Here is a 19,776-nt window from a genome sequence, read left to right on the forward strand (position 1 = left end):
TAAATGAATAAAAGTTATAATGTGTACTTTTCAGCACAACTTCCATGCAAACTAAAGATTTTGAGTGTCTTCATCTTTCTAAAAATATAATAGGTGCATACCTGTCCTCTTTATTCACTTGAGAATAATATGATCTCTGTCTGATTGCAGAATAAAAGGAGAAGGCCTCATTCAGATAGCTGGTCTCAGATGTGCGTAGGCTATGAAAGAAAAAAAAAGAACTTCAAATTTGAGAAAAAAACTTCAAACTTTCACCATGAAAATACTGTTCCACTCCTGTACATGAGGGGACAAGAATGACTGTCCTAAATTTGAATCAGCAAAAGCAATAATCACATCACCTTAAAATGTATAAAATTAATAATGATTAAAAAAAGCCTTCTTACTGCTTCCAAGCCTTTTTGATGCCAACCCACAGCATATAAGTATTACTCATTCTTCAAAGGTACTCTACAAATAACATTCCACCCAGGACCTGACCCTTCATGACCTTCCCCAAATTCATACACAGTCACTTGTCCTTTGGCTCATTTCCTTAGCTGTTCTCACAGAACTCAGAAAGAGACTCATTCGTATCAAACTTCAGGGGATGCCGATGAGTTATGTTCCCTGTTTAACATTTCTTGTTTTACAAGAGTCTTCTTAAGAAAATATTCTACCCAAGAAAATTATTTTAATGGTGGGAATTCTGGGTGGCATACCAAAAGAAAAATATCTAGGAAGAAGAAATTTTCTTGCTTATTATAAATATATACATATAAAAATTATAAAACCATTTTCTTGTATAATTGATATTACTTCATGATAATGAGATTTAGATTCCTAAAAGGAGTTCACTTCTTTCTTTGACTGATGGTAGGACTATTGAGATATTACTGCTCTAAGGATATAATCAGCTAACAAAACTGTCTTTATCCACCTCATGTTACCTTTTAGATACACCCTACTAGTATGAATTCTTTTTTTTTTTTAGTATGAGTTCTTAAAGTACCCTACTGAAAACCACTCATTCATGCATATAAGTAAGGTATAGTATGTCTCTGCATATCATCAAAATGTAAGCGAAGCCATAAGTTCATTTACCATTAGTCATTTATCTAAGACTAAGATCAAATTCCTTGAAGTTATAAATGAGTCTGACAAGAACTGAATTGTTTGGAAGGCTAGCCTTTGATGCAAATAATGTTAATTATGGAAGGTCCTTTAATAACGCTGTCTTGAGCAATCTGACCTGAAGTATCAGAGTTTCATTTCTAACTCACTGTTTTCCCTCCTAGAAAGTGAGCATTCTATGTATCTCTGATCCGGTATACTGTGTTTTAATCAGGACTACACTTTATTCTTTTCATGTGCAATTTACTTACTAATAATGGTAGTACAGCTGACCAATTTTGGAAGCAATTTCCCCTATTTGCCACCGCTTCAATCCATATCGATTATCGAGGACTTGTCTGTTTTATATAGGGGACAAGAAATACAAGTAAGACTATAAATTTCAAAAATAAAACCAAGTCTGTAAATTCGTGGGATAAGATACCATTCCATTCAGCAAGGCTCATGAATTTTTCATGAGATTTCAACATAATTATTTAATTATATTCAAAAGTATTAATTAAAAGTCTATTTAAAGTAAATAGAAATATAAAAAGAAACTCCTTTGAGCTATGCTCATGAAAATTGAAAGCAATACCCCCCAGAAACTTTGGCCAATAAACAACATCTATTTTAGAATAAAACTATGAATCATCCCACCTACGCTGGAGTTAATCTGAACCATTTTAGATATAACGTATAGCTTCAAAAAATCAGGTAAGAACATTTTAAAATCTTCAATAAATAAGAAAATAAACCCATTTGTTCCCATTTGGGTCATGAAGATGAAATATATTATTTAAAAAGCACCAAGAGAAAAAAAGCACTGAAAGCACCGAGGTAGTAAAGTCAAAGTGATGACTAATGTAAAATGAGCCTTTCATTCTCCTTTAACTATAAAATTGCTTTACCGATGCTGCTGCTGGAACTTCCAGAGTTTGGTATAAACATCAAAAGTTCTTCCAAAATAGGACTGCCACTGCTTCTGTCCATATTGTGGCAAATCTCTGTAATAACAAATAAATACATATTAATTTTAAATCTCTTATCTACAGGCAGGGGCAGATTAACCAGTAAGCAAGTTATGCACAGACTTAATTGTTTACTTACTAATTTGTACTGCACAATCTCACAGGGGTTTCACCACATCTTTGATGAAACTGTGCACTACACATCAGCAAGTAGGCACAAGTAAGGCCATGCGTACCTTGCTTACTGGGTAATCCATCCCTGGCTGCAGGCAGTCCTCAGGTTACAAACGAGATCTGTTCCTAACTGGACCTTTAAATTGTAAGTAACAGTTGCATGTGGTTCTTATTTAGTCTTATATTAGTGCAAGAATGTGAGAAAGATGTGACAGCCTGCTTCCGTAAAGATTTACAGCCTTGAAAACCCTATGGGCAGCTCTACTCTGCCCTATAGGGTCACTATAAGTGGGGATCAACTTGATGGCAATGGGTTTTTTGGTTTTGTGAAAGAAGTCTTTTCAATGATTAAAAAGCTGCACGTGCAGCAAGTGAAGATGACTGTGATGAAGAATATGTTGCAAGTAGGGGTTGGTTCAATCATTTCAAAGTGAGGGCAAATTTACGTAACATTAAAGGGCAAGTATGAGTTGTCCTTAAATTGGAGGTAAGCCAGTGACAGCCTGTATTTGGTAATTAAGTCTTCTGACGGTAAAAACTGCATAGATTTAAACCATGTGCACTCACGCTTTCTTCTTTTTTTTTTTTTTAAAGTTATAATTAGTAGAACAGAAATAGTTCTATAACAAGGGTCCGGGATATGTTCTTTCCTAATCTTCCCCCCACCTCTCAGATGGCTCATTTTTAGACTCCTTTGCAGATATCTTTCCTAAGAGGTTTCTATCACTCTCTTATCTCTCCCTGGGTAAACTTATTCATACTCACCTATATATTGCTAACTTCCAAATGTTTATCTTCAACTCAGAGCTCTGCAGTTTGAAAAATACGGTTACGGGAATATGCCTTAAAGTAGATGTGCAGGTGGTTTTATTGTTCTCAACTACTCTACCCCTTCTCTATAAGAGAAATATACATCCCTGTCCTTGGGCTTGGTGACTTACAGTACATGCCTTTGAAAGACAGATATTTCCCTACCCTAATAACACACTGGGCTTGGCCATGCAACTTGCTTTGGTCAATGAAATATAATTGGAAGTTACCTACACCAGGTTTGAAGAGAAGATCTAAGAGATGTAACATGCTTCAGTATTTTCACTTTTCCCTCTGACCCAAGACCACAGGTTTACTCCTCAGCCTAGAACCCACAATAAGATACATGTAATGGAGCTCCAGAACTGCTGCCAACTTGTAGCTAACACAGGAGCTAGAAACAAATCTTTACTGTAATAAGACACTAAAATATTGAGGTTATTTGTTACATCAGCCTTCCTTAGCAAAAGAGTATAGAAACCAATACAAGAAGTGGGGTACTGCTGTAACAGACACCTAAAATATGTGGTACTGGCTTTGGATTTTAAAGGCAAGTAGCAAGTAACTGTTACTAGAGGCTGGAAAAGTGATTACCTATATAATATAGTGGGAAAACTGCATTTGCCTGCAATAACTTGGAAGAAGTTAATGTACCTAATAAACTAGTGGATGCTGACAAAGAAATACTATGTTACTAGCCTTGGATTCTGGAATGGATTGAATATATTGAATATACATTTAAAAGATATATTGAAGTCCTGACTCTTAGTACCTGTGAACACAGCCTTGTTTGGACATAAGGTCTTTGAAGATTTTATCAGTTAAGTTAAAATGAGGTCATACCAGAGTAGAGTGGATTCTAATCCAATCTGAATGGTGTCCTATAAAAGAGAAGAGACACAGAAAGACAGAAAGGGATGACAGCCTTGTGACGCTGCAGCTGCAAGCCAAGAATACATGGATCTACAAGAAGTCGGGAGAGGCATGGAACAAATTCTCCTTCAAAGTCTCAGAAGGAATCAATGTGACCAGTATATTCACCTCAGACTCTCAGTCTCCAAAACTGTGAGAAAATAAATTTCTGTTCTTACAAATCACCCACCTTGTGGTATTTTATTACAGGTTAGCCCTAGGAATCTAACACAGAGGCTATTTGCTGCATTTAAGAAGAGACTGTGAGAGAGATGAAATCAGAAAAGAACTGGCTGGTTGGTAAGCAGAGTTGAAAAGGAAAAGAGAGAATCCAGATATTCCAGAAATGAAAGACATAATAATTCCTAATGCCTAACTGTAAGGGCCGCCACATGTCTATCAGTTCATCATACGGTGCTGGCTTGCACACTGCTCTGATACTGGAAGCTTTGGCACTGGTATTTCAGATACTAGCAGGGTTGCCTTTGGTGGACAGGTTTCAGCAGAGCTTCCAGACTAAGACGGACTAGGAAGAAGGACTTGGCAGTCTACTTCTGAAAAAATTGGCCAGTGAAAACTTTATGAACAGCTGCAGAACATCGTCTGACATGGTGCCCAAAGATGAGCCCCTCAGGTTGGAAGGCACTCAAAATATGACTAGGGAAGAGAGCTGCCTCTTCAAAGTATACTCGACCTTAATGACGCAGATGGAGTCAAGCTTTGGAGCCTTCATTTGCTGATGTGGCATGACTAAAAATTAGACGAAACAGCTGCAAACATCATTAATATCTGAATGTGGAATGTACAAAGTATGAATCTAGAAAAATTAGAAATCGTCAAAAATGAAATGGAACGCTTAAACATCAATATCCTAAGCACTGGTAAACTGAAATGGACTGGTATTGGCCATTTTGAATGAGACAATTATATGATCTATTGCGCTCAGAATGACAAATTGAAGAGGAATAGCGTCACGTTCATCATAAAAAGAACATTTCAAGATCTATCCTGAAGTACAATGCTGTCAGTGATAGGCTACTATCCATATGCCCACAAGGAAGACCAGTTAATATGAATATTATTCAAATTTACTCACCAATCACTAAGGCCAAAGATGAAGAAATTGAAGACTTTTACCAATTTCTGCAGTCTGAACCTGATCAAACATGGATTCAGGATGCATTGATAATTACTGGTGATTGGAATGAAAAAGCTGGAAACAAAGGATTGGTAGTTGGAAAATATGGTCTTAGTGACAAGAATGATGCAGAAAATCACATCACAGAATTTTGCAAGACCAGTGATTTCTTCACTGCAAAATGCTTTTTCAACAACATCAACAGTGACTAAACATGTGGACATCACCAGAGGGAATACACAGGAATCAAACTGACTACATCTATGGAAAGTGAGACGAAAAAGCTCAATATCGTCCATCAGAACAAAGCCAGGGGCCAACTGTGGAAGAGCTCATCAACCGCCCATATACAAGTTTGAGTGGAAGCTGAAGAAAATAAGAACAAAGTCCACAAGAGCCAAAGCAGGACCTTGAATATATCCCACCTGAATTTAGAGACCATCTTAAGACAGATTTGATGCACTGAACACTAATGACTGAAGACCAGATGAGTGTGGTATGACATCAAGGACATCATTCATGACGAAAGCAAGAGGTCATTAAAAAGACAGGAAAGAAAGAGAAGATCAAAATGGATGTCAGAAGGGACTCTGAAACTTGCTATTGAAGGTTGAGTAACTGAAGTGAAAGGAAGGAATGATGAAGTAAAAGAACTGAACAGAAGATTTCAAAGGGTGCCTCAAGAAGACAAAGTAAAGAATTATAACGAAATGTGCAAAGACCTGGAAATAGAAAACCAAAAGGAAGAACCAGCTCAGCATTTCTCAAACTGAAAGAACTGAAGAAAAAATTCAAGCCTTGAGTTGCAATACTGAAGGATTCTATGGGGAAAATATTAGATGACTCAGGAAGCATCAAAAGAAGATGGAAGGAATACACAGAATCATTGTACCAATAAGCACTGGTTGATATTCAACCATTTCAGGAGGTAGCATATAATCAGCAACCAATGGTACTGAAGGAAGAAATCCAAACTGCACTGAAGGCAATGGTGAAAACAAGGCTCCAGGAATTGACAGAATACCAGTTGAGATGTTTCGACAAACGGATGCAGCGCTGGAAGTGGTCACTCATTTATGCCAACAAATGTGGAAGACAGTTGACAGTTACCTGGCCAACCAATCGGAAGAGATCCATATTTGTACACATTCCAAAGAAAGGTGATCTAAGAGAATGCAAAAATTATCGAACAATGTCATTAATATCATGCACAAGTAAAATTTTGCTGAATATCATTCAAAAGCGGTTGCAGCAGTACATGGACTGGAAATTGCCAGAAATTCATGCTAGCTTCAGAAGAGGACGTGGAACAAGTAATATTATTGCTGATGTCAGATGGATCTTGGCTGAAAGCAGAGAATACCAGAAAGATGTTTACCTGTGTTTTATTGACTACGCAAAGGCATCTGTGTGGATTATAACAGAATTATGGATAACATTGTGAAGAAGGGAATTCCAGAGCACCTGATTGTCCTCATGAGGAACCTGTACATAGACCAAGAGGCAGTTGTTCAAACAGAACAAAGAGATACTATGTGGTTTAAAGTCCAGAAAGATGTGTGTTAGGGTTGTATTCTTTCACCATACCTATTCAATCCGTATACTGAGCAAATAATCTGAGAAGGGGAACTGTATGAAGAAGAATGTGGCAACAGAATTGAAGGAAGACTCATTAACAACCTGTATTATGCAGATGACACAACCTTGCTTGCTGAAAGTGAAGAGGACTTGAAGCACTTACTGCTGAAGATGAAAGATCACAGCCTTCAGTATGGATTACACATCAACATAAAGAAAATCACAATCCTCACAACTGGACCAATAAACAATATCATGTTAAACAGAGAAAAGATTGAAGTTGTCAAGGATTTCATTCTGCTTGGATCCACAATCAACACCCATGCAAGCAGCAGTCAAGAAATCAAACGACACAGTGCACTGGGCAAATCTGCTGCAAAAGACCTTTTTAAAGTGTTAAAAAGCAAAGATGTCACTTTAAGGACTGAGGTATCTTCAATTGCCTCATATGCATGCAGAAGATGGACAATGAATACAAAAGACTAAAGAATAGATGCCTTTGAATTATGGTGCTGGTGAAGAATACTGTTACCATGGAGTGGCAGAAGAACGAACAAATCTGTTTTGGAAGAAGTACAACCAGAATGCTCCTCAGAAGCGAGGATGGTGAGACTTGGTCTCACGAACTTTGGGCATGTTATCAGGAGCCACCAATCCCTGGAGGACATCAAACTCAGTCAAGTAGAAGGTCGGCGAAAAAGAGGAACACCCTTAACGAGACGGACTGACACAGTGGCTGCAACAATAGGCTCAAACAAAGCAACGATTGTGAGAATGATGCAGGACTGGGCAGTGTTTTGTTCTGTTGTACAAAGGGTGGCTATGAGTTGGAATCAACACAAGGGCACCTAAATAACAATTGTAAAAGACACAATTGAAAACTGTTAGCTATAAAAGCCCATTAAGACTCATATTTGCAGCAAAAACTCTTTGTTAAAGCCTGTAAGTAGATTACCTCAAGGTATCCGTAACTAAGTCTAGAAGAGACAGAATATGTCTCAAAGAATTACCCAGCTTTGTGAAATTTCAGAAAAGTAAGAACAGAAGTCAAGGACGTAAGAATCTGACTAGTATCAGACTTTTGATCATAAACACTGCATTTTTGGTTTCCTGAAAGCCTTTCCTCCCATTTCATCTTAGCCTGTTTCCTCTTTATGGTTTTATGTTCTTTTCATAGAAGCCACGATCCATGTATGGCATTTTATTGCAGAAGCAATTTTCCAAAAATTTCTTACGGTTTCTGTTATAAATTTCAGAAGTCTGAGTCTTGAAAAAGAGGTCTCCATTCCCTGGTGTGTGTAGTGTGTGAAGGTGGAAGAGTACTTGTTTTTGTTTTTAGAATAAGCCCATTTGGGGACTTGATTCATCCTTATTGGAACAAGGCACGATCTACTCAGCTTCTATGTATGCTAACTCTCCTTCCTATTGTAGGTCTCTTGGGTGAGTAGGGAGGATGAGTCTAATCATTTTCTCAGATCTACTCTACATTTTTTTTTTTTTTACTCTACATATGGATTGCAGTTCCTAGCACATTCTTAAAGTCTAGCAGTTTTATATCTGGTACCAGATCAGCTGGATATAGATGGGATCTTCACGTATCTCTGCAACCTGGTTCTCTGACACACTGAGCCAAAGGATATATAAAAGCCGACCAATTGTGAAAAGTTCTCATGTCTCTCCCAAGCAATAATGCTTTACTGGTGGGTTTTATGGAAACCCTGGTGGCGTAATGGTTAAGTACTATGGCTGCTCACCAAGAGGTCAGCAGTTCAAATCCGCCAGGCGCTCCTTAGAAATTCTATGGTGCAGTTCTACCGTGTCCTATAGGGTTAGGGTCACTCTGAGTTGGAATCGACTGACAGCAGTGGGTTTGGTTTGGTTTGGTGGGTTTTTTAACTCTCACTGTATAGAATGTGCAGTAACAACATGTCCTTCCCCACACTTCTTGCTCAACTGGTTTTTAGAAGTAGTGGTCTGACTATCTCATAAAGCAGTAATCAGACAGTAGAAGGGCAGGTGCTGATTTTGTGATAGGAGACTTAATCAGTAAACTTTTGCTGCATAACAAACCACTTCAAAACTCAGCAGCTGAAAACAAAAACCTCATTAGCTTGTAATTTTGTGGGTTGGCAATTTGAGCTGAATTCAGCTGGAAAATTTTCTAGTGGGCTCAGCCAGACTCACTCATGCAAATGAGAACAGCTGGTGGTCAATGGCCTCCTTCATATGTTTACTACTTGCCGGGCTGGCAGTGAGGGTGCTAGGTCACATGTTTCTCATCATCCAGCAGGCTAGCTTGGGTTTGTTCACATGAGCAGCAAAAGAGAGGACAAGCGCTAATGTGCTTTTTCCTTTAAAGTCTATTTCCATCAAGTTTGCTACTGTCTCATTGGCCAAAACAAATCTCACGGCCAAGCCCAGTGTAGGAGGGGACGATCCATGGGCATGGACACAAGAAAGGGAATTACTGCAGGCATTTTTACAAACGATCTATCACAGAGACCTTATGTATATGTTTTTTCAATTTTGAAAATAGTGTGCACCTCTTAGGAAACGAAAATATCACAAAGAGCATAAGGCAAGAAAGAAAATAAAACTTTTTTAAAAATTTTCATCGTGCTTTAAGTGAAAGTTTACAAATCAAGTCAATCTCTCACACAAAAACTTATATACACCTTGCTACATACTCCCAAACACTCTCCCCCTAATGAGACAGCCCACTCCCTCCCTCCACTCTCTTTTCATGTCCATTTCACCAGCTTCTAATCCCCTCCACCCTCTCATCTCCCCTCCAGGCAGGAGATGCCAACATAGTCTCAAGTGTCCACCTGATCCAAGAAACTCCTCATCAGCATCCCTCTCCATCCCATTTTCCAGTCCAATTCCTATGTGAAGAGTTGGCTTTGGGAATGGTTCCTGTCCTGGGCCAACAGAAGGTCTGAGGGCCATGACCACTGGAGTCCTTCTAGTCTCTGTCAGACCATTAAGTCTGGTCTTTTTACGAGAATTTGGGGTCTGCATCCTACTGCTCTCCTGCTCTCTCAGAGGCTCTCTGTTGTGTTCCCTGTCAGGGCAGTCATTGGTTGTAGCCAGGCACCATCTAGTTTTTCTGGTCTCAGGCTGATGTAGTCTCTGGTTTATCTCGCCCTTTCTGTCTCTTGGGCTGGTAATTACCGTGTTTCCTTGGTGTTCTTCATTCTCCTTTGATCCAGGTGGGTTAAGACCAATTGATGCATCTTAGATGGCCGCTTGCTAGCGTTTAAAACCCCAGAGGCCACTCTCCAAACTGGGATGCAGAATGTTTTCTTAATAGATTTTATTATGCCAATTGACTTAGTTGTCCCCTGAAACCATGGTCCCCAACGCCCCGCCCCTGCTATGCTGGCCTTCGAAGCATTCAGTTTATTCAGGAAACTTCTTTGCTTTTGGTTTAGTCCAGTTGTGCTGACTTCTCCTGTACTGTGTATTGTCTTTCCCATCACCTAAAGTAGTTCTTATCTACTGTCTAATTAGTGAATACCCCGTTCCCACTCTCCCTCCCTCCCTCCCCCATCTCATTACCAACAAAGAATATAAAGTACAACTATTTCTCATCATCTCAATTCTAGTCCCCAGAAATAAGTTAAGAATGAAATTTTCTAGGCATACTCAGGTACATATGTGATTTTTTTTCTATTATTTTATACAAACAGGATCATACTATATATAATGTTCTGCAATTTGTCTTTTAAATTTGATAATACATCAGGTTTCTTTAATTCATATACAATCACAGCAATATTTATTGATATGTATACTATAGCATATAATGAAGCAATTCATTTAATCAGTTCCTCCTAATGGACTTTCATATTGTTTCTAGCTTTCCCCTATTATGAAATGCTACAATAAACATCTTTATACTAACAAATTTGATTAGTTATGTGGTATGACCAAAAGGTAACATCTGTAAATGGAACAGATAGGTAGATGATTTGTATTTCTACACCTAGATGTTAAGATAATGAGTAAAAGAGCAAAACGTGTTCCTATCCTCAAATGTTCAGGCAGTCGTAGCAAAAATGAACTATTTGCATTTTTTAATTCATTTCCATTATCCTTATGATAAGTAGAAATTTATTTCAGATTACAGAAGTAGCTTAACTATAAATACTAATTTTCCACATTTATTTCAAGTTTTCTTCTTTATGTCTCCATGGATTTTATAGTGAGAGGCTACATCAGTAAGAGCTAATCACGTATTTTGAAACGGAAGCTGCTGCTAGAACCCTTAAGACTCTTTTCAATTAGCTGCTGCTGGGACATCATAATATTATATAAAAGTACGTGGTGGCAATATCAACTTTTAGAGAAATGACAACTCTTGGTGCTTCTTTAAAGATAGTGTGTAAAGTCTTCATGTAAATTTTCAAGTGTGCATTTGCCTACGAGTTCCTTTGAGTTTCTGAAACTGACCATTTTAATAAGTCTCCAGTAAGAAATTTTGTTAAAGACAGAACTAGAACCCAGGGCTTTATTTCACAACTACATACTTTCGGTTCTTCAGTAGAAAGGTTTTAGAGAAAAGAAATTTTGTATGGGGGTTAAAAGTACATAAGAGGAGATCTAAAAGGCTAGAACAAGGCTCCTGACAGTAAGTTATAATATGCAATTTTATATTAATTAAAAGATCAGCTATAAGGATAGTAGTTTCTTTTTCAAGATAGGGGTTTAAAAAATTTTTTTCTTAATTTGCTAAAGTATAAGTCCTATGATTATTCTTTTTCTAATGACACATATCATAGAAGCCAATATACAAGCCACTATCATGAGTCAAAACAGACTTAACAGAAATGAGTTTGGTTTTTTAGAGTCTAAAATTAACTAAGGTAGTTCGTAAAGAGTTTTGGACAAATCCCTTATACTATTCAGAAACTGACTCTGCTTTTAAACTCTGAATAAGTCATCTGGTCATTCTTACTGTCTGTGTCGTTATTGTTGTTGGCAGTGCCGAGTTGGTTCTGACTCATAGCAACCCTATGTATGACAGAATGAAACACTGCCCGGTCCTGCACCACCCTCACAATCATTGCTACGTTTGAGCCCATTGTTGCAGTCACTGTGTTAATCCATCTCACTGAGGGTCTTCCTCCTTTTCTCTGACTTTACCAAGCGTGATGTTCTTCTCCAGGGACTGGTCCCTCCAGAAAATATGTCCAAAGTAAACAAGAAGAAGTCTCGCCATACTTGCTTCTAAGCAGCATCCTGGCTGTACTTCTGCCTAGACCGATTTGTTCATTCTGCTGGTAGTCCATGGTACATTTAATATTCTTCACCTGCATCATAATTCAAAGCCATCAATTCTTCTTTGGTCTTCCTTATTCATTGTCCAGCTTTCACAATCATAAGAGGTGGTTGAAAATCCCACAGCTTAGGTAAAGCGCACCTCAGTCGTCAGCGATATCTTTGCTTTTTAACGTTTTAAAGAGGTCTTTTGTAGCAGATCAGCCCAGTGCAATACATTGCTTGATGTCTTGACTGCTGCTTCCGAGAGCATTGATCGTGGATCCAAGAAAAACGAAATCCTGTAAAACTTCAACAATTTCTCTGTTTATAATGATGTTGCTTATTGGTCCAGTTGTGAGGATTTTTGTTTTGAATTGCTAAGGTGTAATCCATACTGGCCCCCAAGTGTCTATCAGTTTGTCGTACTGAGGGGGCTTGTGTGTTGCTGTGATGCTGGAAGCTATGCCACTGGTATTCAAACACCAGCAGGCTCACCCACAGCAGAAAGGTTTCAGCTGAGCTTCCAGACTAAGATAAACTAAGAAGAAGGACCTGGCGGTCTACTTCTGAAAAGAATTTACCAGTGAAAACCTTAAGAATAGCAGCAGAACATTGTCTGCTATAGTGTCAAAAGGTGAGCCCCTCAGGTTGGAAGGCACTCAAAAGACGGCTTGGTAAGAGCTGCCTTCTCAAAGTTAAGTCAACCTCAATGACATGAATGGAGCCAAGTTTTTGGGACCTTCATTTGCTGATGAGCAGTGAGAAGAAACAGCTGCAAACATCCATTAATGATAGGAACATGGAATGTACAAAGTATGAACCTAGGAAAATTGGAAATCTTCAAAAACGAAATGGAACGTATAAAGATCAAAACTGTAGTCATTAGTGAACTGAACTGGACTGGTTTTGGTCATTCCCAATTAGGCAATCATATGGTCTACTATGCCAGGAAAAACAACTTGAAGAGGAATGGCGTTGCATTCATGATCAAAAGAACATTTCAAGATCTATCCTGAAATGCAACGCTGTCAGTGACAGGATAATATCCATATGCCTACAAAGAAGACCACTTAATATGATTATTATTCAAATGTACACACCAACCACTAGGCCAAAGACAAAGAAACTGAAGATTTTTACCAACTTCTGCAGTCTGAAATTGATAGAACATGCAATCAGGATGAACTGATAATTACTGGAGGCTGGAATGCAAAAGTTGGAAATGAAAGAAGGAGCAGTAGGTGGAAAATATGGCCTTTGTGACAGAAACAACGGCGGAAATCTCATGATGGAATTTTCTAAGGTCAGCGGATTCTTACTGCAAATAACTTTTCACCAACTAAAATGGCAACCATACACGTGGACTTTGCCAGATGGAGCACAAAGGAATCAAACGGACTACATCTGTGGGAACAGACCATGGAAAAGCTCAATACCATCAGTCAGAACAAGGCCAGGGGCCGACTGCAGATCAGACCATCAATTACTCAGATGTAAGTTCAAGTTGAAACTGAAGAAAATTAGAACAAGTTGATGAAAGCCAAAGTACCATCTTGAGTATAACCCACTTCAATTTAGAGACCATCTCAAGAACAGATTTGATATGTTGAACACTAATGACCGAAGACCAGATGAGTTGTTCAAGGACATCATACATAAAGAAAGCAAGACGTCATTAAAAAGACAGGAGAAAAAGAAAAGACCTAAATAGATCCCAGAAGAGACTCTGGAACTTGCTCTTGAACATCAAGTAGCTAAAGCAAAAACAAAAAAACGATGAAGTAAAAGAGCTGAACAGAAGATTTCAAAGGGCAGCTGGAGAAAATGAAGTAAAGTATTATAATGACATGTGCAAAGACCTGGAGATGGAAAATCAAAGCCGTAAGAACTCAAAAAATTCAAGCCTTCAGTTGCAATACTGAAGGATTCTACAGGGAGAATATTAAAGGACTCAGGAAGCATCAAAAGGAGATGGAAGGAATACAAAGAGTCACTATACCAAAAAGAACTGGTCTAAGTTCAACCATTTTAGGAGCAGGAGCCAATGGTACTGAAGGAAGAAGTCCAAGCTGCACTGAAGACATTGACAAAACACAAGGCTCCATGAGTTGACGGAATACCAATTGAGATGTTTTAACCAATGGATGCAGTGCTGGAAGTGCTCACTGACCTATGCCAAGAATTTTGGAAAAGAGCTACAGGGCCAACTGACTGGAAAAGACCCATATTTATGCCCATTCCCAAGAAAGGTGATCCCAACAAATGTAGAAATTATTGAACAATATCATTAATATCACATGCAAGCAAAATTTTGCTGAAGAACATTCGAAAGCAGCTATAGCAGTATATCAAGAGTGAACTGCCAGAAATCCAAGCCAGATTTAGAAGAGGACGTGGAACCAGGGATATCACTGCTGATGTCAGATGGATCTTGGCTGAAAGCTGAGAATACCAGAAGGATGTTTACGTGTGTTTTATTGACTATGCAAAGGTATTCGGCTGTGTGAATCATAACAAATTATGACAGGGGTATATCCTTTCACCATACTTATTCAACCTGTATGCTGAGCAAATAATCCGAGAAGCTGGCCTATATGAAGAAGAATCAGACATCAGGATTGGAGGAAGGCTCATTAACAACCTTCATCATGCAGATGACACAACCTTGCTTGCTGAAAAAGAACTTGAAGCCCTTACTGATGAAGATCAAAGACCACAGCCTTCAGTATGGATTATACCTTAACATAAAGAAATCAAAAATCCTCACAACTCAACCAATAAGCAACAACACAATAAACAGAGAAAAGATTGAGATTGTCAAGGATTTCATTTTACTTGGATTCACAATCAACATTCATGTAAGCAGCTGTCAAGAAATCAAAAGACACATTGCATTGGACAAATCAGCTGCAAAAGACCTGCAAAGTACTGAAAAGCAAAGATGTCACCTTAAGAACTAAGGTGCACCAGGCCCAAGTCACGGTGTTTTTAATCACCTCACAGGCACGTGAAAGTAGGAAAATGAATAAGGAAGACAGAACCACTGACACATTCAAATTGTGCTGCTGGGGAGAACTACTGAATATACTATGGAATACCAAAAGAAAGGACAAGTCTGTCTTGGAAGAAGTGGAGCCAGAATGCTGCTTAGAAGCAAGGATGGTGAGACTACGTCTTGCATACTTTGGACATATTATCAGGAGGGATCAGTCCTGAAAGAAGCACATCATGCTTGGTAAAATAGAGGGTCAGCGAAAAAGAGGAGGATTCTCAATGAGACGGACTGACACAGTGGCTGCAACAATGGGCTCAAGCACAACAACGATTGTTGAGGATGCCACAGGACCAGACAGTATGTCATTCTGTGGTACACTGGGTCACTATGAGTCATAACCGAATCGACCGCTAACAACAACAATCCATACTGAAGGCTGTAGTCTTTGACCTTCATCAGCGTCTTGGTTGAGTAGCACTGCTACAAAAGAAATAGCAGAAATGTATGGCTTCAACACACAGAAATTTATTCTCCCACTATTTAGGAGGCTAGACGTCTGAATTCAAGGTGCCAGTTCCAGGGAAAGGCTTTCGCTCTCTATCAGCACCAGAGGAAGGTCCTTGTCATCAATTTTCCCCTGGTTTAGCAGCTTTTGAGCACGCAATCCCAGGTCCAAAGGATGTGCACTCCTAGCTGTTCTTGCTGGTGGTAATGAGGTCCCCATGTCTCTCTTCTGGCTTCTCTCTTTTATATCTCAAAAGAGATTGGCCTTCCTCAAGAAAACTACTGAAACTAACAGAAGAGTTCAGTAGAATATCAGGATACAAGATAAACATACAAAAATCAGTTGGATTCCTCTACATCAATAAAAAGAACATTGAAGAGGAAATCAACAAATCAATACCATTCACAGTACCCCCTAAGAAGATAAAATACTTAGGAATAAATCTTACCAGAGATGTAAAAGACTTATACAAAGAAAACTACAAAACGTTTCTGCAAGAAACCAAAAGAGACCCACGTTAAGTGGAAAAACATGCCTTGCTCATGGATAGTAAGACTAACATTGTAAAAATGTCTATTCTACCAAAAGTGATCTATACGTTTAATGCAATTCCAATCGAAATTCCAAAGGCATTCTCTAATGAGATGGAGAAACAAATCACCAGCTTCAAATGGAAGGAAAAGAGGCCCCAGATAAGTAAAGCATTACTGAAAAAGAAGAAGAAAGTCGGAGGCCTCACTCTACCTGACTTTAGAACCTATTATACCGCCACAGTAGTCAAAACACCCTGGTACTGGTACAACAACAGATACATAGACCAATGGAACAGAATTGAGAATCCAGACATAAATCCATCCACATATGGGCAGGTGATACTTGACAAAGGCCCCAAATCAGTTAAATGGGGAAAAGACAGTCTTTTTAACAAATGGTGCTGGCATAACTGGATATCCATCTGCAAAAAAATGAAACAAGACCTATACCTCACACCGTGCACAAAAAGAACTCAAAATGGATCAAAGATCTAAAAATAAAATCTGAAACAATAAACATCACGGGAGAAAAAATAGGGACAAGGCTAGGAGCCCTAAAACATGGCATAAACAGTATATAAAACATTACTAACAAAGCAGAAGAAAAGCTAGACAACTGGGAGCTCCTAAAAATCAAACACCTATGCTCAGCCAAAGACTTCACCAATAGAGTAAAAAGATTACCTACAGACTGGGAAAAAGTTTTTAGCTATGACATTTCTGATCAGCACCTGATCTCTAAAATCTATATGATACTACAAAAACTCAACTACAAAAAGACAAATAACCCAATTAAAAAATGGGCAAAAGATAGGAACAGACACTTCACTAAAGAAGACATTCAGGTAGCTAACAGATACATGAGAAAACGCTCACTATCATTAGCCATTAGAGAAATGCAAATCAAAAGCACAATGAGATTGCATCTTATTCCAACAAGGCTGGCATTAATCCAAAAAACACAAAATAATAAAAGTTGGAAAGGTTGTGGAGAGATTGGAACACTTATACACTGCTGGTGGGAATGTAAAATGGTACAACCACTTTGGAATTAGATTTGGCGCTTCCTTAAAAAGCTAGAAATAGAACTACTATACAATCCAGCAATCCCACTCCTTGGAATATACCTTAGAGAAATAAGAACCTTTATGCAAACAGATATATGCTCACCCATGTTCACTGCAGCACTGTTTACAACAGCAAGAAGATGGAAGCAAGTAAAGTGCCCATCAATGGATGAATGGATAAATAAATTATGGTATATTCACACAATGGAATATTACCCATCGATAAAGAACAGTGATGAATCTGTGAAACATTTCATAACATGGAGGAGTCTGAAAAGCATTATGCTGAGTGAAATTAGTTGCAAAAGGACAAATATTGTATAAGACCACTAACATGAGAACTCGAGAAATAGTTTAAACAGAGATGAAAATATTCTCTAATGGTTACGAGATGGGGGAAGGAAGGAGGGAGGGAGACGGGTTTCACTAATTAGATAGTAGATAAGAACTACTTTACATGAAGGGAAAGACAACACACAATACAGGAGAGGTCAGCACAACTGGACCAAACTAAAAGCAAAGAAGTTTCCTCAATAAACTGAATGCTTCGAAGGCCAGTGTGGCAGGAGCGGGGGTTTGGGGACCATGATTTCATCGGACAACTAAGTCAACTGGCATAATAAAATCTATTAAGAAAACATTCTGCATCCCACTTTGGAGAGTGGTGTCTGGGGTCTTAAATGCTAGCAAGTGGCCATCTAAGACGCATCAATTGGTCTCAACTCACCTGGAGCGAAGGAGAATGAAGAACACCAAAGACACAATGTAATTATGAGCCCAAGAGACAGAAAGGGCCACATAAAGCAGACTACATCAGCCTGAGACCAGAAGAACTAGCCACAACCGATGACTGCCCTGACAGGGAACACAACAGAGAGCTCCTGCGGGAGCAGGAAAGCAGTGGGATGCAGACCTCAAATTCTCGTAAAAAGACCAGACTTAATAGTCTGACCGAGACTAGAAGGACCCCAGAGGTCATGGTCCCCAGGCCTTCTGTTAGCCCAAGACTGGAACCTTTCCCAAAGCCAACTCTTCAGACAGGGATTGGACTGGACAGTGGGGTAGAAAAAGATGCTGGTGAAGAATAAGCTTCTTGGATCAAGTAGATACAAGACTATGTTGGCATCTCCTGTCTGGAGGGGAGATGAGAGGGCAGAGGGGGTCAGAAGCTGGCGGAATGCACACGAAAAGAGAGAGCAGAGGGAAGGAGAGGGCTGTCTCATTAGGGGGGGAGCAATTAGGAGTATATAGCAAAGCGTACATAAATTTTTGTATGAGACTGCGTTTATTTGTAAACTTTCACTTAAAGCACAATAAAAAAAAATCAGAACACACACACACACAAAAAGAAACTGGCTTAAGACACAACCTAATCTTATAGATTGAGTCCCATGTCATTAACACAAGTGCCTCTAATCCTGCCTCACTGACATCATAGAGGTAGGATTTACAATACATAGGAAAATCACATCAGATGACAAAATAGTGGACAATCACACAATACTGGGAGTCATGGAATAGCCAAGTTGACACACTTTGGGGGACACAATTCAGTCCATAACAATCAGTAAGTGCTTCAAGTCCTCTTCACTTTCAGTAAGCAAGTCAGTTGTTGTTGTTAAGTGCCGTCGAGTCGGTTCCGACTCACAGCGACCCTATGCACAACAGAATGAAACACTGCCCGGTCCAGTGCCATCCTTACAATCGTCGTTATGCTTGGGTTCATTGTTGCAGCCACTGTGTCAATCCACCTCGTTGAGGGTCTTCCTCTTTTCCGCTGACCCTATACTCTGCCAAGCATGATGTCCTTCACCAGAGACTGATCCCTCCTGACAACATGCCCAAAGTATGTAAGACGCAGTTTCACCATCCTTGCCTCTAAGGAACATTCTGGCCGCACTTCTTCCAAGAGATGGGGAATTAATGGTCCATAGAATTAAATTAAATGGACCTCTGTGAATTACCCTCGTAAGTTAAATGATCTTATATTTCACATTTGCAAATGCACCTATGTTATAAATTGGCTGCTTATATTATTTTTTCATGGCTTTAAAAAAAGTAAAAGCACAACACTAACGGCTCTTTTTTAAATCCTCAGCTCTTGAGTTTAGAAGTTCAGAGGCTAAGGAAGTAATGAGGTGCAAATAATTAAAACTGATTTTCAGAGATGTTCCAAATATAACTTTGATATGTTAAAACTCAGGAAATTTCTTTCAAGTTTTCTCAAACCCTCCATATTTACTAAAATGCAATCAATTGAGATCATTCATGCCTACCAGCTAAAACATAAGTCCTACTGACACTTCAATCCTCCTCTGATCAGTCCTCTCTATGGCATAACACTGTTCATCACTTCACCACCACCGTAACTCTCTAGAATTAAGAATTTTGTTCTTACAATCTCTTTCAAAGGTTTCTATTTCCTCAATCTGGTCCTTAAATACTTGGCTTTCCCAAAATATGTAGGTGTATATGAATGCATATGTGCACATACACACACACTAAATTGTGGCTCAGAGAGCTTAAGTGAGTTATCTGGGAACTCACGGCCAGTAAATTGTAGTGCTGTGATTCAAATTCAGACTTTCTGGACCCTATTTTTTTTTTTTTAGTCCAGTGTTCTTTCCTTTCTACCATGAAGAAAACAACTAGATTTTGATTCTACATGAGTAAAATTCTTTTCTAGTAGTTCATTCTGATCCCCAAGTCTTGGGACGCTGTTGAACTCCAGCAAAG

At 38.9% G+C, this 19,776-nt stretch overlaps 1 protein-coding gene across 1 annotated transcript in view; it reads right to left on the reverse strand.

The window, feature by feature from the left end:
- SCAI (suppressor of cancer cell invasion) overlaps window positions 1-19,776 on the reverse strand; it is a 179,220-nt gene that overhangs the window by 79,004 nt on the left and 80,440 nt on the right. The window contains exons 4-6 of the mRNA XM_049895361.1: window positions 2,004-2,099; window positions 1,365-1,451; window positions 102-200 (exon numbers count right to left, since the gene is read on the reverse strand). Of these exons, the coding sequence (XP_049751318.1) occupies window positions 102-200; window positions 1,365-1,451; window positions 2,004-2,099 (282 nt within the window). The remainder of the gene's footprint in view (window positions 1-101; window positions 201-1,364; window positions 1,452-2,003; window positions 2,100-19,776) is intronic.

The sequence above is a fragment of the Elephas maximus genome, chromosome 9 (genome assembly GCF_024166365.1).
Source record: "Elephas maximus indicus isolate mEleMax1 chromosome 9, mEleMax1 primary haplotype, whole genome shotgun sequence".
Classification (NCBI taxonomy): domain Eukaryota; kingdom Metazoa; phylum Chordata; class Mammalia; order Proboscidea; family Elephantidae; genus Elephas; species Elephas maximus.